Below are 22,326 nucleotides of genomic sequence, written 5' to 3' on the forward strand. Positions count from 1 at the left end.
ACAAATAGAAAATAAACTTGCACTAAATTTTCAGACCAGGTAAAATTCTTATAAGCCTGATACTTTTTGCAGTTTGCCTGAAGTCATGGTAAACAAATCAAAGGTAGTCCTTCTGAAATTGTTCCGTTTTTAAACCTTTGCAAAAAGGGTAACTGGGACCACATCATCAACTGGGAAAGTTTGGTCCTGGTGTGGCTCAAATCCTGATGAGGAGCTAATGAAGACCAGATATCAGGATAAAAATAATTGATTTTTAATGAATGAATCCCTGATAATTTGATCCTGCAAAACTCCTTTATAAAAGGCTGTTGTGCTGATCTTTAAAAAGCATCATCTCTAAAGAGAAATCCATCTTCAATGTGGTTTTACTGGCACTGACCACACTGGAGTAGATCCTCCACAAGTCTTATCTTCAACCAGGCATTGTTGTTCCTTGGTCTGGATAATTAACAATAAATAAGGACAGTGAAACTAAAACTAGAAACAACACTTGCTGTCTTTGTAGAAGAGGCTTTGTCTGCAGGTTTATCTGTATGACCCTGCTCTGCTGTTAATGGGAAAAGCCTTCATGGTGTAAAAGCCAAATTTGCAGCTGGTGCTTTCTGCAGGTACCCAGTGATCCTGTCAATTGAGAACCACTGCAGCATCGTGCAGCAGAAGAAGATGGCTCAGTATCTTACAGAAATCCTGGGAGACAAACTGGATCTGTCTTCTGTGCACAACGATGACTCCACAAAGCTCCCCTCACCAGCAAGTCTTAAAGGGAAGATCCTGGTTAAGGTAAATTCCTGCTTCATGTGTGCTTCCCCTCCTCTTGTTTGTGATGGTGATTTCTGCCTGGTTATCACTGTACCCTAACTTAAATCACTTCACAAAAAACAGACCTTAGGAAACTGCTACTTAAGGTTCATAAAAAATGTCTTCTCAGTCAGCAAGAACCTGGAAATAACATGCTTTGAATAATTTGGGGGTTTTTTTTAGAATATGTCATAGCAAGAGCTGCATGCTCCCCTGCCTCTGTAATAAATTTATCTTCTAGGGCAAGAAACTTCCAGCCAACATCAGCGAGGATGCAGAGGAAGGAGAAGTTTCTGATGAGGACAGCGCTGATGAGATTGATGATGACTGTAAACTAATGAATGGAGATGTAAGTGAAGTGAATGTAAATGCCTGTCAAGGCTTCTCATCCCAGTGAGAAGAAACCTTGGAGGAGCTCTCTGGATTTTGGGTGTGATCAGATCTTTGGGGTTCATCACAAGTGGTTCAGGTTCTAAATCTTCATGGGGGCAGATTGACAAAAGTGCACAGGAAGCAGCACCTGCTCTAGGGTTTATGTTTCAAGTTTAGAATATTAAAGTTTAGAGTATTAATATCTCTTCAGTGCATCACAGTGTGCTTCCCCTAAAATGCAAACAAAAAAAAAAAAAAGAAAATAAAACATTCTATTTACATCAATTTGTGGTCATTTTTACAGAGCATCCCTTTGCTTTGCTGAATGCTGAGCTTGATTGATTTTTACTGTAAGAAAAATCTCTGCTGGCTTCAATCTGAAAATCCCTTGTTTCTTCATCCTTTTTTAAAAGGTCTATTTTTTTGTCACTTTAATCTTTTGGCAAATTCCACTGCACCTTGCAGAAACAATACAAAACACAGCAAAACCATTTAATGACATAAACCAGATTGCCTTGGAGGGAGCTTGCATTCTCATTCTCTCTCCCTCAGGCTATTTCCTCATTTTGTATTATGGATCTGATCTAAAAGAGAAACTTCTCTGTGAATAAGACTACCAAAGGAGAAAAATAATTTCTTTGCCTTTTGGAAGTTATTACATGTCAGCATATCACTTTTCGGTATTTCACAGCACCATCTTTGTTATTAACAGTTCACTTTACTGAGATTTACTGATGCCTTGAATCTGAGATTTGCTACACCTGGTTTGCTTTCCAAAATGAAATTTTGAAGAGTTCAGAAAATCAGAGCTTGTTTCATGACAAATGTAACTGGGAATTCTTGGGGTCTACAGAGAGAACACAATCTGTCACCCCTTAAAAGACCTGAGTGGAAAAGAAAACCCTTCATTTTTATTTTTAGTTTTATTTCCCCACTTCCCCACATGGGCCATGGTGCACACAGAGCAGGGAACAGGAGTTCTCTGGCATCTGCTAAAAGAGGATTCTAAAGCATCTCCCATCAATTCCATCCAATATATCCTGCACTTATTGCAGCTGCAGAATCAGCCTGGACATGGCATGGAATTCACATGATGCTTTCTTCATCACTGCCTGGCTTAATGGTTTAATGTTTTGTTTGCAGGCATCTGCTAACCGGAAAAGAGTGGAGAATATAGCAAAGAAGAAACTTGACTCACTGATAAAAGAATCCAAAATCCGTGACTGTGAAGATCCAAACAATTTTACAGTTTCCACTCTCCCATCCTCAGGAAAGGCTGGGCTGAAGTCTGATAGTAAGAAGGTGAATTTGTGTTTAATTGTACCTGTGTTTCATTGTTTACTAAATATATCTTATATTGACTTCAGCTTCATAGCTGAATTCATGCAGTTAATGATGATGCCAGGTGAACATCACTGTCAGATACACAAACTATTAATCTTGCTCACACAGCAATTGGAGCATGAAATGTACTCTGAAATGACTTTTCAACAGAAAGATTTTGATTTTCCATTATAAAAAAACTGCTTTTGAATGTTGGGCTCTTTTTGTTCCTGAGTTCTCTATGTTCTATGCATTTTCAGTATATTTTAATTTTATATTAACTCTAATTTATAAGAATGTACTCAGCCCACAGACTACACTTAATCAGGCATTTTCATTTTAGGCTTTGTAATAAGCCACAAAAACTTTGGGAAGATTGTTCCATGCAAATGAAAAAAGCAGTGGAGATCTGCCAACAATAAGCAGGTGTAATAACCAGGGATTAAAACTAAATTAGGGATGAGAGCTAAAAATCAGCTTCCCAAAACATTCTGTGGGGTGAGTTTGGATGTATTTTAAACCCAGTGCTTTACATGATGTATCAGAGAGTTCTTGTGAGAGGCACTACAAGGCCAAGGCTTGCCAAACCCTTTAGCAGAGATGTTACCCAGAATAGCCAGTGCCAAAATCCCTCCTGTTTGTGCTGATATCCAGAGACTGCCTGAGCACTCTGCCTGAGCTCCTGTGTTCTTTCTCCTCTCTTTGGCTGCTTCAGAGTAAACTGGAGGATGATGCAGAATCCGGGGAAGATTTCAGTGCCAGCAAAAGGCACAGCAGGTCCCTCATGGGCAGCTTCTCCAAACGCAAGGTGAGCCCCTGCCAGGTGAGGGCTGCACCACAGCTTGGATTCTTGGAGGGGTTTTTATTTTTGCATGCAGTGGAGAGGAATTTCATAACTGCAACATCTGCAGCACCTCGCTGTGAGGCTGTTCACTGAACAGACAGGCTGGGGAGCTGCTTATCACTGTGCATAACAACACAGATTCAATCTCCATGAAGGTCTGAGGGCGTCCAAGATCTAACTGAGAACCACAGAAATTAATTTACACCTTTTATCTGAGGATTTGTGCTTCCTGTGTAACAAGGCTCAGACCCTGGGCTGAGTTTTCCCCATGTGCAAATTTTGCTGCAGAGCTGAGTGTTACGAAAGCTGTCATTTTCCATTTTCTCTAAGTAACACACTCATTGGCATAACAAAGCAGAATTGTAGCCAGCTGCTCAAACTTTGATCACACACTTATGATATTATGGTTTTATTTCCTACTGGCACAGAAAAAAGGAAGCAAATTGAAAAAGGCATCAAGCCTGGAAGAGGGTGAAGACGATTCGGATTCTCAAGGGAATTTAGCCAGGAGCTCTGTACATTACAGCAGGTTTGTTAAATGATTTGTTGCTAAAATATGCCTGCATAAATGCACCCACTAAATAGGTTTGCTTCTGGTCTAGATGCCAGTTTGTTGGTGGCTGCAGTGGGGAGATGTCAATGTCTGCCACAAAATCACCAGAATCATCTCTTGGTGCTCTTCAGATTCATTAGCCAAGCACAGTGAACCTTTTATGCATTTTTAGCTTTTACTGCCTCATCCATTTCTTTACCCTGATTTATTTTTAAATATGAAAGATTACATTTACTCCTGAATTGGTGGGAAGTTAATTTGTTCTGTTAATTTGTTACCTTTCTAGGGTAAGCCGACAGAAGAAGACAATGAAGCTGTCCAGGGCCCTGTCTGACCTGGTGAAATACACAAAGTCTGTTGGCATCCATGATGTTGAAACTGAAAGTAAGTTGAACTAAAAGTTTTTTAACTAAAATAATTGCTACCCAAAGAAATGGAAAGGTTTATGTTCTTTAATATCTTTTCATTAAAAGGTCTTAATGAAGATTCAGTCATCATCCTATTCAGCTTCACTTTCCCAACCATAACTGCCCCAATAAGCAGTGTCTGCTGTAATTTAAGGAAAACAGAGTTCCCTCTGAGTGGCATGCACTGAAATGCTGCTTGATAGCTAAAAAGGAACTAATGCTATGTACTTTTGAAAGCTTTATCTAGATAATAAATAAATGAATAAGGAGATTACCTCTAATCTCCTCTGCAGTCTCTTCCAGCTGGCAGGTTTCATCTTTCAGTGAAACCAAAGCCCACCAGATCCTGCAGCAGAAGCCGGCGCAGTACCTGCGCTTCAACCAGCACCAGCTGTCCCGCATCTACCCCTCCTCCTACAGGGTGGACTCCAGCAACTACAACCCCCAGCCCTTCTGGAATGCTGGCTGCCAGCTTGGTCAGCTCAAACTTCTCTGTTTTTTGGGTTTATTTTGGGAGGGATGCTGTGGGAAATGGATTTGTAGAGGATTCTGTCCGTGGAATAGGAGAGATGTTGAGAGAGAAGTGGAACCAGAAAGAAGTTTCAAAGGATGGCCTTGCAAATAAGACTGGATACTTTGGAGAAATAGAACTGTGAAAGATGCATTGTAGTAAGGCTTACAAGGGGTAATTTTAGATGATTTGCTTTAAAACATTTACAGCATAGTGTAACACAAGCTGATAGGCCAAGGAATGCTTATAGTGTATTGTAATTAGGCAATAGTTGACTTCTGATTGTGATGGCATGAATTATAACATCTGTATTGTCTCCCTTTCACATGAGACTGAAAATAGAATAAAAGTTTTTGAACCACCTCTCAGCTGCCCCATCTCTGGGTCAAAAAAGAGCTTAATCCAAGGGGATGTTTGAATAGGAGCACTGGAATCACCCCTTAGGACACTCTGAGTCCTCTGCTTATCCAGCTTTGCTGACCATGGAGTCCTCCTTGGTACTATCCTTGCACTGATTACCTTGAACATGTGTCTTACAGGCAGGGAGTTGTCTGGTAAATGGAAATAAATTAACTTCTCAAATGCAAGAGGGCCTCAGAGTTCAGCTCTTCTGGAGAGCCTCTCTCCCTGAAGCTGTAATATAAGAGAATAATTTTCCATAGGATATCTGATTATTTTTGCATCTAAGAATTCAAATTTGAATCTGATTTATTTTTTTTTAATAGTTGCACTAAACTACCAGTCAGAGGGGAGAATGCTGCAGCTGAACCGGGCCAAATTCAGTGCCAATGGGAACTGTGGCTATGTCCTCAAACCCAACTGCATGTGTCAAGGTAAGGAAAACCAGCAAAACCAGTGGAACACTGATTGCAGCACAGGACTGAGTGTGAGGATTGGTAGAGTTTGTTTAAAGATTCATTTCTGATGCCAGAAGCAAAAGAGCCAGAAGGTATCAGTAATTAAAGTCATGCTGCTCTTTCACATTATGGGATTCTCTATTCTTACAGGTGTCTTTAACCCAAATTCTGAAGACCCACTGCCTGGTCAGTTGAAGAAACAGCTGGTTCTGAGAATTATCAGTGGTCAGCAACTCCCCAAACCACGTGATTCCATGCTGGGAGACAGAGGAGAGGTATGGGACAGCTGTAATTGTTATTTTGTGGTGCAGAAGGTTTATTTCCATTCTGGCTGGGCTAAGCATGAGGATTTCACACCCTGCAGTTACTTGTCAGGAGACACAGACCACGAATAAATTAGGTCATGAATATCCTACATCTTCAGGTGATTTTTTTTTACTTTTAAGCATCACAGCAGTGCTTTGATGGTTTTCCTCCAATTGCCAACACAATACTTTCAGGAGAAGCAAAAAAAAGGCAGAGACCATATCAATTTAATAATTCACTCCAAAAGGCTCAGGACCAATAATTACCCAGACATTCATGTCCAGTGCCCATATTGTAAAAGCCATTTGCTTGGGTTTCACTTTTGTCACGCTTTCTTTACAATATTTGTTGCTTTTTGTTTTTCAGATCATAGATCCATTTGTTGAAGTAGAAGTTATAGGCTTACCTGTTGATTGCTTCAAAGAACAAACCAGAGTAGTTGATGATAATGGTAAGAAAATCTGAGATTTTTATGGCTGAAATATCCTCTTTCAGGCAGGTTTTTTCATAAAATTAAGAGTAGATAATATTTGGTGCCTATTATGACAAAGCACGAAAAATTGGATTTCAGCATTTTAAGGTTAATTAGACTTGGATTTTGACTTATTTGTTTGAGGTGGTATAAATATGCTGAAGGCCTTGGTATGAAACAAAACATTTGTTTTCTCATTACGTTTGAGAAAAGGGTGTTTTGAACTTGCTGTGGTCAAAAGGCAGGGCCAAATTTAGGCAAGACCCAACTGTGTTCCTTGTGGGAATGCTGGATTTTCCAAGAAAATCAATCTGTCAGGAAAACCAGAATGACACCACAGCTTGGGCAGACTTGTTGTTTGCTGTAAATGAGATTCCTGAAGCTGATTCCCCCTTTGGAAGGTTTTAACCCCATGTGGGAGGAGACCTTGGTGTTCACAGTGCACATGCCAGAGATCGCCCTGATCCGGTTCCTGGTGTGGGACCACGACCCCATCGGGAGGGATTTCATCGGCCAGAGGACAATTGCCTTCAGCAGCATGATGCCAGGTGAGAGAAAGAGTCATCCCAAATTAATGGGCTGGGATTTTTCCTGGGAAAAATCAAAATTAATGTATCTGCTGCAGAAATTTGTAGTTAGAACAAGAGGCTGGAGTTTGGGCCCTGAGTTCTCTGTCTGAGTCAGCTCCTGACTGATATGGTGATGAAGACGAAATCAATTAACTCCAGATTTTTGGGACTAGATTTTGATAAAAAGGGTAAGATTGCTAAGCAGGGTGGGTAAATACTGTGTATTGTCCTCTCTTTCTTCACACCAGTTTCTGAAAAAACTCTAGGGTTTTGCTTAGTTTTATGACTATGAGTAGTAGTTTAACACAGAACAGAAAGTTACCTATTCTAATGATGGGATCCAGGCCATTAAATGCCATTTTCTGACAATTTCCTCTTTCTGTTTTCAGTTCAGTCTTCTTTCACATTAAAATTTCTTGTGTGTGTATTTTTCTTTCCTTTCAAAGTCAAGAAAAAAGTTTCTCTTTAAGATTAAAAAAACCCATCCAGTCTCACTAAACTGACCTTGGATGAAAGGTTTGCAGTCTCAATAATGAACTAAAAGTCCAGAGGAGAGAATGTGGTCAAGCTTAAATCATGGCTTGACAGCAGCAACAACAGAGCCTGGATGACACAGGACAGGGCTGTTTTATGAGATCCTGACAAAAAATGGGGGTGAAGTTTGCAGGCGTTGTGGCTCAGCCACACCTGAGTGTGGCAAGGTGATGGATCCTCACTGTGAGGAGGAGGAGGAGGAGCTGGGAGAAACCTCCTTGATCTCTTCTGCTGCTCACAAAAGGAAAATCTCCAGCTGCTCCTCCTGTCCCAGCCCTGTCCCAGCTCTGCTCCCTCTGTTTCAGGTTACAGACACGTGTACCTGGAGGGCATAGAAGAGGCTTCCATCTTTGTGCACGTGGCTATAAATGACATCTGTGGTAAGGTGAGTGTCTGTGGTGTGCAGGAGCTGCCAGCATCTTGTATCACACCAGGGAAGCTCAGGGGGTGAAGGGCCAGGCTGACACTTTTGTTCTTTTAGAGTAAAATTGATCTCTGTGCTTGTCAGGGTAGCCTGAGATCTTTCTGAATATTGATGGAGATAAAGGCAAATCACAGGGAAAGTGATAAAAGAGATTCTTGCAGTGCCTTTTTGAGGAAGCCATAGGGGAAGGTTATTTCCTTGCAGCACACACTTTTATATAAATAACGTGATTGTGAGCGCACCTTGCTGAACCAAAGGTGACACATCCCTGCAAAGCTGATGCTATAAAGGCTCTGCCTGATGTTTCAGCATTTTATATTTAATTAAATTCCACAAGCTTATTTGCTTTGGGGTTTTTTTTTGCCATAATAACTCTTAAAATGGAGAGGAAGGGTGATGCTGGTAATAGCTGGACATATTTACACTCCTTGTGTGTTATTAGGGGTGCGATTTCTTCACACACAGGAAATAAACAACTCTCAGTGTGCCACATCTCAATTTCCACTAAACTAAAGCCCTAATTTCAGACTTGTCCTAGGCCAGATAAAAAGGAGGCAGCTCCTGTCCTCTGAGTGCAGTGATCTGTGCTGTTAATGCCAAGGAAATCAGGCACAGAGCTCCTTGCAGGATCTGTTTGTCCTGCAGCACTGAGATGCAATATCAGCATTGTGACAGCAGGAGGAAAGAAAACTTCTCTGCCTCCTTTGTTTTCTCATTTTTCTTCTTTAATTTCAAAGTCAGAGTTACAAAAACCTACTCAAGCACGAGTAAAACATCAGCAGTGTCCAGGGCTGTTAATGCCAAGGAAATCAGGCACAGAGCTCCTTGCAGGATCCCAGTTTGTCCCACAGCAGTGAAATGCAATATCAGCATCAGGACAGCAGGAGGAGGCATCCAGCGGGCTAGGAATGCCCAGCTCCTCCTCCAGAGGGAAATTCGAGCAATCCTGAACAGGAAAACAGCTTTTTTAGACTTTAATCATCACTTAGTTACTCAACTCAGCTTCCAAGTCACTGCCCTTGCCAGCAGTGTTTAATGGAAGGGCCAATGTTCGTCCTCTTCATCACTGAAGTATTTTCAATTCAAACCTCCTCTGGCAAATTCTCTCTGTTTAGCCTTAATTTCCTAAGCCTTTCATAATTATTTGTTCTTACTAACTTCTTCATGAGGGACTGGCTGTGACAGTTTGCAGAAGTGCAAGTGCCCATTGAAACTTTGGCAGTTTTTTGGGGACATAGATTTTTCTTGGTGCTCCCTGATTGCTTCTCATTGTCACTGCAGTCTCTCTGGGTTTTCTGGTGTTAGGAAGTGATTCTGTGCACTGACAAAATACAAGGATTTGGAAGGAAAATCTGTGTGTGTTGTGGTTTTGTTTTGTTTTTCTTTTTTTCTTTAATTTATAATTTTTAATAAAAACTACTGAAAATGTGGAACACATCCCTTTCTGGTTTGGTCCACCTGAATCACTTTTTGCTTTGATTTTTGGTTAACAGACTACTGTCCAAATTAGAAATTTTTTTTTCTCCTCTCTTAATTAAGGGCAGAAAAATCACTCCAGTTATCAGCCTGGTTTGGTTTTTACCCATTCTTTATTAATTGTTTTTACCCATTCTTTATTAATCCAGAGGTTCTAATGAAAACATTTACATTTTGAGACTTTTTTATAAATGGAGATATTCCACCTGCTCAGTAGCTTGGTATTACTAAAACATTCTTAGGTGAAAAAAAAATCTTAACTTATGTGTGAAATCTCTTTCAGATTGCTCTGTTTCCTGGAAAGGCTTTTCTTTGTTTCTGTCTCTTCTGTGTTCTGCTGATGTAGTGCAGAATTTCTTGTGGTTTTTCTAGATGTGCCTATCTCTGAGCTCCTCCCTCACTGTTACTCTGCCTTTACTCTGTCTGTTTGTGATTTCAGTGGGCTTCTCTATGTCACAAAAGTCTCCTTTTAGAAGCAGAGCGTTTTTAGACGCCTTGAAGGTACCCCTCCTGTGCCAGGGAGGTGCAGACACCACCACACACCTGCATGCCTTGAGCTGGTGGCTTCATTAGCATCAACCTCTCCTTGGTAGCATCTCTGAGCTCTCCAACTCATGGGACATGAGCTGTGACATTTGGCTGGGTCACCCCTGTGGGGTCACTGACAGCCACAGAGTGAAGCAGATCCAGGATAAAATTCCTGCCACTCTCCCCCTTCTCTGAGCCTCTCCCTCTCCTGCCCTTTCTCTGGAGGGCTGCAATTCAAACCCTTTCTTTCACACAGAAAACAACATTGACAGTGAATCATTTGCTAAATTGGGGGAAAGCCTCTTGTGCTGTTTTTCAAGTCTGCTTTCCAGAGTGAAGCAGCCCTGTAAAAGCTGGGCTGGGAGCTGAAAGCACAGTGTCCTGGATCTCCCTCAAAACTGCTCTCTTTTATTTTTTTCCTTCTTTTAAAACTTTTCTTTCCCCCCTAAGTTAATCAAATCTGCCTTTGTGTTCTTGAATCACTCCATTGATTCAAGCAACAGTGTCCAGCTTAATAAAGCTGCAGCAAACAAGCCAGAATGACACCTTGGGCCCTGCACTGCGTGCCACCCATTCCATCAGTGCTTCCCCTTTCTTTTTGGTGGATATTATTTGTCTGTGTTGTTTGTATGACAATTTTTTCTGGGTTTTGCAAATATTTATATTGTCTGATTTTTATAGCAATAAAGTCATGTACTTGCCAACTTGTCTCCCAGTAATCCTAGCAGACTGTTCAATAGTCTGGGCTATCAAAGAAGATTTTCCAATATTTAATATTTACCTTGCATGGGAAAAATCAAACCCCACTATCTTTTATCTTATCCTAAAGGTAATTTTTGATGATGCCCTCACACTGGATTGGCATGTGATAACTAAACTTCCGTCAATTATAATTGACTAAATATTGTGTAAAAAATAATATTATTAGCACTTTTACTGGTTCTTGTGTCAGCCAAATAAACCTCGGTCCCACATGGCAGCTTGGGGTAAAATCAGCTCTTAGCCCAGGCTCAGTGCACAGGGCAGCCAACATCTGCATTGAGTCCTGCACAGCAGCACTGGAAATGCACAAGCAGGCACTCAAATATTTATTTTGGGGTGAAAGCCTGTTGTAATTTAAATGAGACCCTTGTGTGCCATTGTTTGGCACTGCAGAAATGTGACCTCATGTGACATCACTGGGCAGAACTGGAACTGACAGCGAGTGCCAGTGAGGGTGGCTGCTGGTCAGGTTCTGTCACAGCCTTCCTAAAATGCACTTCAGTCATGATCCACCCTGGGTTTACTCATTCTGGATGCTACAGCTGCTCAAAAGTCTGATCCAGCTGGGAAATAGAGAGCAAAGGGGGAGAAGTAGATTGAAAGAAATTCCTTTCTGTGCCTGAAGTGATGTCAGTGCTCAGAGCAAACCAGCGCTGAGTCAGGCATCAGCCTGGGCTTGAAAAGTTGGCAAGTACACCTGGAATGTCTGCAGGAATGCTGGAACTCTGTCTCATTGAAATGTAAATCAGTTGTATGGTGGTGGGAGATTTATGATGGTGAATTTGTGTGTTTAATGCTTAAATAACTACTGAAGGCTGTGGAGAACTGTAATGTGACACTGACTAACTTCCCTTGTTTATAGTGTGTTTCCTCAGTGCTGAACACATACACCAATGTCTTGGGATAAGTGTTGTATGGTAGGAAAAATTACCAAAATGTAATTACACAGGTAGAAAATGAAATACTCCATGATCTTTTGTGTGTGTATACTAAACTGCTATTCATGACGGAGCTCAATTCAATTCAAGTGTAGATCTTCTTTATATTGAAAAAAATATTCTATTTTATGGTCAGTGTTTATTTCCCAACAGTTCCTAGAAAATGCATTTACAGCAGGAATTTTAAATACATCTGCTTTGGGTGAAACTGAGAAACTCTTCAGCTTTCAGAATGAAAGCCTTGTAGACAGAAGTATTTCCTTTTTTGTTTTGGTTGTCTTTTCAATAACTCTAATGTTTATGTAGATGTTGTAAGTAATTACATGCTAGAAAGAAAACGATGACAAATACAGAGATAAGTGTGGCTGCAAAATGTTATCTAAAAACATAGCTGAGAAAAAAAAAAGAGATGTGTTATTTTGCAAGGCTGCTGTTAGTGATTTTTTTTTCATTTTTAATGCCTGTCCTATTTCTGGGTTAGTTCTCATGCTGATGGGAGGAATATATCAGGAAAGTGTGTGTGAGCGATATTTGGTCATGAGTTCCTGTGCTCAGAGGAAGAGCCTTGTATTTTTTATAAGGGACTTTTATATATTTATTTTTTTAAAAATATATATATTTTTTTCTTATTTCTTTTGCAGGCCAAACAAGCTCTAGGTCTAAAAGGGCTGTTTCTCAGAAATCCAAAGCAGGCCTCTCTGGACAGTCATGCTGCTGGGCAGCTCCATCGCAAACATTCCTTTAGCAGCCACATCCTGAGACGGACGGCCAGTGCACCCACCAAGAGCCAGAAGAAGAACAAGAAGGGCTTTCCAGAAATTGCTTTTGACACAAAGGACAGCAGCTCTGCAGGGGCTGGAGAAGGGAGGGAAGTGGAAGCTGCCTCCCAGCCTCGCTTTGTGCAAGAGCCAGAAAGCGCTTCCCCGTCCCCAGCTCCCCGAGACGCTGCCGGTGGGGAGGCACCTGGCAAGGCCTTGAAAGGTAAGGCCCAGGGCTGTGCCCAGGGGCCAGGGCAGAGCTGTGCCCACCCCGGGGCTCCCTTCAGCGAGCCCTTGCCCAGGGCACACAGGGTGAGGCTGCAGGAGCCCCTGGGCGAGAAGCCGAGCGTCTTCGCCCGCTGTGCCATCAACAGCTCGGGCAGGATCGGAGTGGCCACCAACTGCATGAAATGCATGATTGGCTCCAAGGAGAGCCCTGACCCTGAGGGGCCGTGGAGTGACCACCCTGGCAGGCCCAGAGAGCCCCTGCAGGCCGGGCAGGGCAGCAGTGCAGAGGAGAGGGTAGAGCTGCACACCTGGGTGGTCAGGGGGCAGCCCAGGCCGCTGTCAGATTTGCAGCCTTGCAGCAGCCCTGGACCTGCAGGTGACCTGAGGAGGAGCAGCCAGGCCTTTGTGAGCCCGGGGAAGACGAGTGGTGACTCTAAGGGCCACGGGATAAAGGCTCAGCCCCGGCAGCGCTGGCAGTGCCACTCTGGTGGCAAGTATGGAAGCACTGTCAACCTGGTTGCAGCCAGCAATGGCTCTGTGTCCTCCAACTCCAGCAGTCTAGAAAGCCTTGGAAGCCCAGAGTTCCCCAAGCACTGGGCTGAACCTTCTCGAAGGCAAGTGGGCACCCTCCAGAGGGAAATGAACGCCTTGTTCGTTCAAAAATTGGAGGAAATTCGAAGTAAATCCCCTATATTCTTTACTGGTAAGACCAGATTTTCTTCACCCTTCTCCACTGTAGATCACATCATTGTCTCAGCTTCTGCATAGCATCCTTACTTAGAAGCTCCTCCATGTTGTTTGGCTGTCAAGAGGTCTTTTTTTTTTTTTAATTTTGGCAATGACAGAAGAAAAAAAATCTGCATAAATATTTTTATTTTCTATTTTTTTGTAGACGTGTCTGGTTTAGCTTAGTCCTTGCCATGCCTAGTTAACCATCTGCAGTAGTGGCACTGTCAGTAGTCCATAAATGTTGGGGTTGTTGGTTCAGGGCTTTTTGTTTCCTTGATTTTCTTAGTGATTGTGGTATGATACTAAGTAAATTTTAAGATCCAAACCAGAGCATTAAGTGAGATTGAATATGGAAAACCCACATCAACAAACAGTATTTCCATTTGTGTTCCACTGAGGAAAGAAGTCTAATTTGCTCTCTGATAACAATAAAACTGCTCCCTCCTCAAAGATCTTGCAAAATCACTGCTGTCAGTCCAGGAATTACTGGATGGATTTCTCTGCTCTGTTCAGGAGATTTTATTTTATAAACACAGCAGCTCATTCTGCTCCTAAATGTGTGTGCAAACATTTCTGCTGCGCTGTGATGTTCCTGGCCTGAGGGCAGGGTGTGTGATCTGCTGCTCCCTGGCATCAGCCAGGCTGGGGCACTCCTGCCATTCCCCACTGCCACCCAAAATGTGCCCAAAGCTTAGAGGAAAGTTCCTAAAGCTGCAGCATTTTGTGGTTGTTTCAAACTGGGACTGTGTGGCTGCAGCTGTACCATGAACTGAGGGTTTGTAGAGATGGGAAATCAAAGCAGAGGCAATCTAAGGATAGCTTTTAGTAAGAAAATTGGCATTTTACCTCCTGATTTGGCAGGAATGGGACAGAAGGAAAGAGATTTTGATAAGAATGTTCTGCTTCACAGAACTGTAAGGAGAAAGTAGGAAATGCAGCTTTTGGCTGTGACTGCAAGGGATTTGACCTCCTCAAATCCCTCACCCTCCTTGTGAACTGTCCAAGAAATCTGGACACTGATGATTACATTCTCAGGGAGAGTGAAATGATTTTGGTGCTTTTCCCTTTTTTAATAACAGATTCTGACTGCCCACCTATAGAGGGCTTCTTTGAAAGCCTCATACAGAAATTTTATATATTTTATTTATTTGACCAATTTTATCTGCTTGGGTGTCTGAAATTTACCTTCTATTTTTATACCATTTTTTAAAACATTTTTTAAATAACATTTTTAATACATTTTTTAAAACATATTTTTCCAATTCCTGCTTCAGGCTTTTAGGAAAATACCAGGACAATGAGAGGGGAGAAATTTGCTGGTTCCCGTGACTTGCAGTTAATCCAAAGCAGCAGAACTCTTTCTATGCCTAAATTATTGGCATCGGGCTTTTCACAAACTCTGAGGACTGTGACATATGAAACCATTTCCCATTATCAGTGCCAGCTCCCCTGCCAGCCCCCCAAGTCACAAAACAAATATTGTGATATGCTTGAAATTTGATTAAATCCATCTGACTTCCCAAGCATGGAATCAGCAAACCCTTAAAATGGTGAAATGGTGCCTTGGACTGGCTGCTGCTGGTCCAGTGACAGCCCCTCTGTTTGCACAAACAGCTCCCTTTCCCAAACTCCTGCAAGGCCATGCCTTGGGCCAGGAAACCAGGGAAACCAGGGAAACCAGCACTTGGGAATTGGCACTCTGCTGGGGGAAGTGCCCTGGGATAGGGCAGGAAACTATAGCTGGCTCTTTATTATATATTAAATAAATACATTTAATAACAATTTTTATATAATATAAATATATAACAATAATATAAATATAGATTTATATATAATTATACAACATATAAATAAATATAAATATATAAATATATAAATATATAAATATATAAATATATAAATATATAAATATATAAATATATATTTTAAAATAATATATAATATGAATATATTTAATAATATTTATTATTACTATAGCTGGCCTAGCATTGCATTTTCCATGGATTTCCCTTCCCAGCATGCCCCAGTCCGTGCTGCTGGATGGGCAGAAGGAGAAGTTATAAATCTGATCAGCTCTGGGCCCTCCCTGACACTCCTCCAGGCACTGAGAGTCTGGAATGTTGGATTTGGGTTATGGGATGTTGGATTTGGGTTATGGGATTTTGGATTTGGGTTATGGAATGTTGGATTTGGGTTATGGGATGTTGGATTTGGGTTATGGGATGTTGGATTTGGGTTATGGGCACAGGTGCCTGGTTCCCTTCCAGCACTGCCAGCTAATGCAGGACAGGGCAGAGCTGCTCCCACCCCTGAGTTCTGCACTGGGCTGGAAATCCTGGTATTCCCTGGGCAGGTTCTGGGAGTGATATTTTCCATTAGGAGAGGGCTTTGGAAGAGTTTAGATTCCTCTGAGCAGCCTGGAAGGTATCCTTGCCTATGTCAGGGTACTTGAAATTTGATGATTTTTAGGGTCCTTTCATCACAAACCACTCTGTGATTCTGTGATTCCATTCCCCCATCCAGTGGAGTGTGTTCCTTCAACACCAACAAATATTTTCATCCTTCTATGATAAAAAACTGAACTTAATATCTGTCCATGTGTGGATTCCATTGAGTGCTCTGGTTGGTCAGAAATTCTTAGGATCCTACAACCATGTGTGAATATTCCTGTATGTCTCCTTTCCCTCCCTCAGCACTAATTTATCCTGTTATCTGCACCTGCCTTCCCTACATTAATTGGATTTTTCCTCTGTTCTGTCCTATTATTCTACATGCACACTCTCTCTCTCTAGTTAAGAACTGAAAGGACAAGCAAGTCGAAGGTAATGTCTGCTGAGTGTCCCTGATTCCAGCACCTTGTTGCCTGTACTCCTGGTTTTTCCCTGTTTGCTGCCCTATAATTATGTGCTCCTGTACCCTTGAGGTCGTGGTCTGGCTTGGTGGTGCTTTGTTAGTTCTGGGATGCATGTCTGCACTGTGCTTTGGAGATATGGGGAATCATCTTTTTGGCATGATTGCTTTGGCTCCTGGGGTGCAGGTGATAAACACTGCAGAGAATGGAGCATTTTCTCCAGGTAATTGGTGGCTGCAGTGATTCTCCAGGGTTGCACTCACAGCCTGCTGTTCATGACCCATCTGTCTGCAGAGTTTTTTTTTTTTTTTTTGAAATAGAAATTACCAAGTTTTTTTTAGGAAGAACAAAGTCTGTTTAAAGCTTTTGTTTTGTTTTTAAAAGTCCTGTTGCCAACATTCCACTGTCTGCAGATCATTTGTAATCTGCTCCACAAGTCCTGTGCTGCTTCTCTTCTGAGTGGTTGGTCACTGGGATCACATCTGCTGGTCACACTGCTGTTTGATCATTGTACATGCTCTGGTTGTGCTCTGATACCCTGACCTGTCTGAGTGCTGGAAGGAAGGAAAACTGAAAATCAAGTGGTGCTGGATGGTGGAGGAAGAAAAGCTGGTTGACAAAAGGGGTCACAAAGGGCAGAACTTGCTGGGTACTGTTGTTGTTTGATAAGAAAACCAGAACAGTCACATGGTGCTGCTGTGCATGGACTGAGATTTCTTGAAGCAACAGGGCTTTGTGCAGCTAAAACTGAATGTGCAAAATGTCTTGCTGCCTTTGACTGGGCATTTGAAATCTCAAGTTATTTTTAAAAATAATGATTAACATGGACAACTTGTACCTTGAGAACAAAATGGTAACGCATAAGGAATGAATCTTAGCTCAGATGTAATTTGTAAGAGATAACTAACCCTGTATCTCTGTTTTTCTTGTTTCTTTTTCTTTTCATGCCTCCCGAGCAGATGTCTGCCACTTCTCCATGCAGAGGTCAGTCACTTCTTTATGCAGCCTAGAAACGATCACAGAAGAGCCTGTCCTTGCCAATGAGGGCCATGACTGCAGCCTTCTCTTCCCCCTGCCCGTTGCCCCTTACAGTGACTCTGAGGAAGGATCTGGCTCTGACCATTCCACTGAAGCTCCATCAGAGGGAAGCAGAACACCCAACCAGCCTCAAGAGCCCCTACCCTGCAGAGAAAAAGGAACAATTCTGGCTGCAGAAGACCAAGGGCAGGATGTCCCAAGAGCAGCTGACACAGGTTTGGTAGCCCCAGAGGATGAGAGGACAAGCGTGGCAGGATGTCCCACAGAAGGAAATGGCTGGACACAAAGCAGTGAGGCTGAAGATCAGGGTGGATCAGCAGCACATCCCAAAAAAGCCAGGCTAGTGGAGGCAGCAGATCACGGTGCTGGCCAAGCTGTAGGAAACTGCCAGAGGCAAAACCAACCACGTCAGGTATCAGCAGACACAAAAAGCACCTCTGAATGCAAAGGGCAAAACCCGGGTGCAGCAGCTGTTCCACCCCAGCAAAGCAGTGTCAGTAACAGCCCCCAGGCAGATTCTCCCCAGAAAGCCTGGGCTGCACAGGCTCTCCCTGTCTCTGTTTCCCAGACGAGCTCTTACACATTGGCAAGAAGGGCAAAGAGTGAAGGACTGAAGACGTCAGACTCCTCAGCCTTAATAAAAACCCCGAGCAGCCAGTCTCCAGCAGCTGAAGTGTACTTTGATGCCACTATCAATGACCGGATCTGGAGCAAGCTGGACTGTGCCAGCCACCGTGACAGCATGTCCTCCTCGTCCAGCATGTCCTCCAACGACACCGTCATCGACCTCTCCCTGCCCAGCCTGGCCCGCAAGAGCCTCCCAGACCTGGGCATCCGCCAGGACAGCCTGGAGCCCCTGGCCATCAGGAAGGGCATGCGGCCCCGCTCCGCCACCACCTGCAGCAGCGAGATGCCAATGGTCAGCAAGAGCAAGTCCAACCCCAACCTGAGGTCTGGCCAGCTGCCGGCCGACGAGCTGTGCCCCCGGCCCCTGGCCAGGAGCCCTCAGGACGCCTTCTCATCCATCCCTAGAAGGCACACCTGGAGCAGGCTCTACATGGAGAGTCTCAGGCAGTCCTCTAACAAATCCAAAGCGCATGACACGGTTGGGAATAATCAGGCAAAGTCCAAAAGCCTCGGGGACCTCACCTCTGACGACATCGTGTGCACTTTTGAAAGCAAATACCGCAGCATCAGCAGGAGCTTCGTCACGCGCTCCATGCGGGAGCAGCGCCGCTCCGCCAGCCTGCGGGCCTCGGCCAAATCCCGGGACGAGCTGACGGAGCAGCTGAAGAAGCTGACGGCATTCCAGCAGGAAAACGACATCACCTCCCCCATCAGCCTGGAGCCCAGCGAGTCGGAGGAGGAGGGCGAGAGCGTGGGGCTGCTGCGCCGCTCGTCCTCGCGCAGCCAGAGCCGCGTGCGCTACATCGCCAACAGGGCACGGCAGGCCCAGGAGAGGCAGCGCCTGCAGGGCCGGGCACAGCTCGGGGGCAGCCCCATCGAGGAAAGGGGCAACCCCGAGGGCGCCTGCAGCGTGGGCAGGGCCGGCTGCACCGACCCCGCTGCCCACGCGGCCCTGGCGGCCTCGCCCAAGGCCCAGCCCGACTGCGCGGCCGACACCGAGGTGTTCTTCATGCTCAAACTGTGATCCTGACAGCAAAACACAGCCAAGCCTGAGAGGCCCAAAACATCCTGAGGTTCCTGGCCTTCCCTTGAGCCAAGGGTGCTTGACATCACAACTCCAAAGGAACTGGCCCTGGCGGCCTCGCCCAAGGCCCAGCCTGACGGCGCGGCCGACACTGAGGTGTTCTTCATGCTCAAACTGTGACCCTGGGCACTGCTGGTACTCCTGGCACAGCAAAACACCCCAAAACCTGAGAGGCCCAAAACATCCTGAGCTTCCTGGCCTTCCCTTGAGCCAAGGGTGCTTGAGATCACAACTCCAAAGGAGCTGGCCCTGGCTGGGCCCGACTGCATGGCTGACACCGAGGTGTTCTTCATGCTCAAACTGTGACCCTGGCAGCGCTGGGCACTGCTGGCACTCCTGGCACAGCAAAACCTGAGAGGCCCAAAATAATCCTGTGCTTCCTGGCCTTCCCTTGAGCCAAGGGTGCTTGATATCACAACTCCAAAGGAACTGATGAGGATTCATTTTTAATTGAGCTTTGCCCAGCCTCCAATCGGGCCTCCTTTGTGTGTGAGCACTTCTTGCGTTTGCAGTCTGCTCTTGGTCTTTACTAATTTCAATAATTCTTCTGACAATAGTAACCTTGATGTGTGATAGCTAAATGTGATGCTAACAACAGCTAAGGTGAATTTTGCTCTTACAAATCACGGATCCATGTTAGGAGGCTGGACTTAAAATCATATTTTATTTTCTGGAAGAGTTTGAGGCCTCTGAGGGTGTGAATTAATAATGCAGTAGATACAGTCCATCTTCCATCGTGGACCTGCTTATTTCAGTGAAAATCCATATTTTCTCTTTGAAGAAAAGCTCTCTTGTTCCAAAGCAATGCTTTTATAAACTCAGCCTGTTTATATATCTATATATATATATAAATATCTATATATATACACCTGTGTGTATGCAAAGATATGTCTGCACATATGATATGTATGCACAAATGCACACCCTGAACCTGAACTGTGACTGCTCCTTGTCTCAAGGCATTGTCTGAGGGAATTGAGACAGGAGAGAGAAGGGAATGGCTAAAAATAGAAATATCTTCTGACTTTACTTCAGAAATGGCTACAAAGCATGTTAGTCTTTTCTTGAAACAGCACTGTCCCTTCTTATGGTATTTTAACAATGCTGCTGTACATAGCACTTTTTGGATGAATTTTACTATTTCTGTATTGCACTGCCATGCAAAATTTTCAATGATATGTTTAAAAAAAAAAGAGATATTTAATTTTTTTAGATGGACATATTTAGAATTAAATAACAACCTAAACAGAGTAATAATTTTTCCTCCCCCCATTTTTTTTACTTTTTATTTTTAGGGATGTTGTCATGTGTCCCTCCCCATCCCCAGTTATGATGTCATTTATTATAGATGTACATTTTATCAGTGATGGAGAAGAATGTTTACTGAGATGCATTTTAAAGAGAAACAGAGGTTTAATTTTATTTGAGGCTGCATAGAGTCCCTATTATTAAGAGGATATTTTGCCTTTGTAATGATTCTTTTGTGTATATTGCAAAATTTAAGAATTTGTTTGTAAAACCACCTTACACTACTAAAATAAACATATTTAACCTCCCAGCTGGTGACTCTTTAGCTGCAACACAACACTGGGGTTTGTGATACACAAACATGGTTCATTCTATCTGCTTTGTTTTCCAGCTTCCTTTGTGGATAACATTTAATTTTACTCTTTTTCAGAGGGGCAGCCAGTGCAGACCCACTCAGATTTTCTCAGGTCCTCCAGAACTTGTGCAAGAGACTGGCATTGTGTGGTGTGAGACACAGCACAGGGGAGGATGAAAATTCTGGGGCAACTGGTGGAATTAGTAACCAAACAAACAGAAGGAGCTGATCCATCCTGGAGCAGCTGTACAAGTAACACAGATGGCCCTGTTTCATCACTGAGGGGGTTTAAAGTCTGCCTGAAAATGCTGCAGCTCAATTTTGCTCTTCACCTGTCACTTGACTGAAAAATCACTTCTATTCCTGTCCCAGCAAAGTGCACAGTGAAAGTGCATTTTGCTTCCTTCACACTCCTCCTGGAAGGGTTGTCACTTGTGCAGCTGGGACGGGGCTCTTGGTTCTAATTTTAGTGTCACTTGGCCACAAAAATTTAAACTCTGAGCTACCAAAACAAAATTTAAATTCTGAGATACCAAAATGTAAGGCTGACTGTGTTATCACCATGACACAGCGATGGGGCTGGAGGGGTTAAATTTCCTGATTAAATCTTTTCAAATTCCCTTCAGCATGAAAATATTCCCTCAGTTTTCCAGGCTGGCTCAGATCTGCCCAGCTTGTCTGCAGGATATGCAAAATTTTCAATGATATTTTTTTAAAAAAGAGATATTTAATTTTTTTAGATGGACATATTTAGAATTAAATAAGAACCTAAGCAGAGTAATATTTTTTTTTTTCCGTTATCAGATCCCAGGGCAGCTTTGTGCAGCAGAACTTTGGGATGTGCACTGAGGTGACCCCACAGCATCACTGCAGGCTCTGAAGGGAGGGAGGTGAAGCTGCAGCAGAACGTGGGATCTGCCAAGAGGAGCCTCCCATTGTGTCCCAGCACAAAGCAAGTTTCATTAACATTCTCTGGATGAAAAAATCATTCATGTAATACTTTAATTTCAGGCTGAAAAGCTGCAGGGAGTCACTGCTTTTGTAACTTTAATGCTTTTGCAGCTTTAATGTCGAGTACATGCAACTTGACAGCTTTGGAAAGTTAATGTTTAAAAGGCCTATTTGTGTCTTCTGAAAGACTGAGTCTCACAATCAGATTATTTTCATCTTTAATTGATTAAGCACTTGTTAAATTAATGCACCTCACAGGAGGCAGCATCACTTTAAAACATTTACCTTCATTCAGAATTTTAACCAACAGTCTCTGGATTTAAATCATTAGGGTACAAGTGAAATTTGCCCTCTTGCTTCCAAATTAATAGCAACCACTTTTACAGCTTGTTTTGTGACACTATGTAAGACTGACTATTCATCATGCATTTATTTCTATAAGTGGAATTTATTTAAGAATTATTTGGAATTTAAATCAGCAGAAGGTCACGAATTTGCTCTTCCTTCTTCTGCTCTTCCTGTGCACCCTGAGACTCCAGGATGTGCATTTCAGTTCATTAAATGGTGAGATCTGAAATCCAGAGTCTCCAGATCACAAGCAGTGTACTGGCCATGGCTGGATGTGGATTTATGGTCTGATAATGAACATTCAGTTGTGATAATGAACATTCAATTGGGATAATGAACATTGTGTCTTTCAAAGCTGATTTTGTCTGTGTGACCAACAGGCAGGAAAACGGGCACAGCTGCTGGGGACAGCTCCAAAGGGAGGAATTTTACAGC

General features: G+C 43.2%; 1 protein-coding gene across 7 annotated transcripts in view; it reads left to right on the forward strand.

The window, feature by feature from the left end:
• PLCH2 (phospholipase C eta 2) overlaps positions 1–20,547 on the forward strand; it is a 76,734-nt gene extending 56,187 nt beyond the window's left edge. For 4 of the 7 annotated variants that reach the window (XM_026796770.2, XM_074558836.1, XM_074558840.1 and 1 more), the window contains 14 exons: positions 609–780; positions 1,040–1,147; positions 2,314–2,472; positions 3,209–3,301; positions 3,766–3,866; positions 4,177–4,274; positions 4,591–4,773; positions 5,534–5,641; positions 5,816–5,940; positions 6,338–6,422; positions 6,845–6,991; positions 7,852–7,931; positions 12,316–13,363; positions 17,200–20,547. In XM_026796770.2, the coding sequence (XP_026652571.2) occupies positions 609–780; positions 1,040–1,147; positions 2,314–2,472; positions 3,209–3,301; positions 3,766–3,866; positions 4,177–4,274; positions 4,591–4,773; positions 5,534–5,641; positions 5,816–5,940; positions 6,338–6,422; positions 6,845–6,991; positions 7,852–7,931; positions 12,316–13,363; positions 17,200–18,929 (4,237 nt within the window). In that variant the 3' untranslated portion in view covers positions 18,930–20,547. Of the gene's footprint in view, positions 1–608; positions 781–1,039; positions 1,148–2,313; positions 2,473–3,208; positions 3,302–3,765; positions 3,867–4,176; positions 4,275–4,590; positions 4,774–5,533; positions 5,642–5,815; positions 5,941–6,337; positions 6,423–6,844; positions 6,992–7,851; positions 7,932–12,315; positions 13,364–16,181; positions 16,212–17,199 lie in introns of all 7 variants that reach the window. The other 3 variants (XM_074558842.1, XM_074558841.1, XM_074558837.1) reach the window with 3 other exon arrangements.
• The last annotated feature ends 1,779 nt before the right edge of the window (positions 20,548–22,326 follow it).

This window comes from Zonotrichia albicollis, chromosome 25 (assembly GCF_047830755.1).
Source record: "Zonotrichia albicollis isolate bZonAlb1 chromosome 25, bZonAlb1.hap1, whole genome shotgun sequence".
In the NCBI taxonomy this organism is placed as follows: domain Eukaryota; kingdom Metazoa; phylum Chordata; class Aves; order Passeriformes; family Passerellidae; genus Zonotrichia; species Zonotrichia albicollis.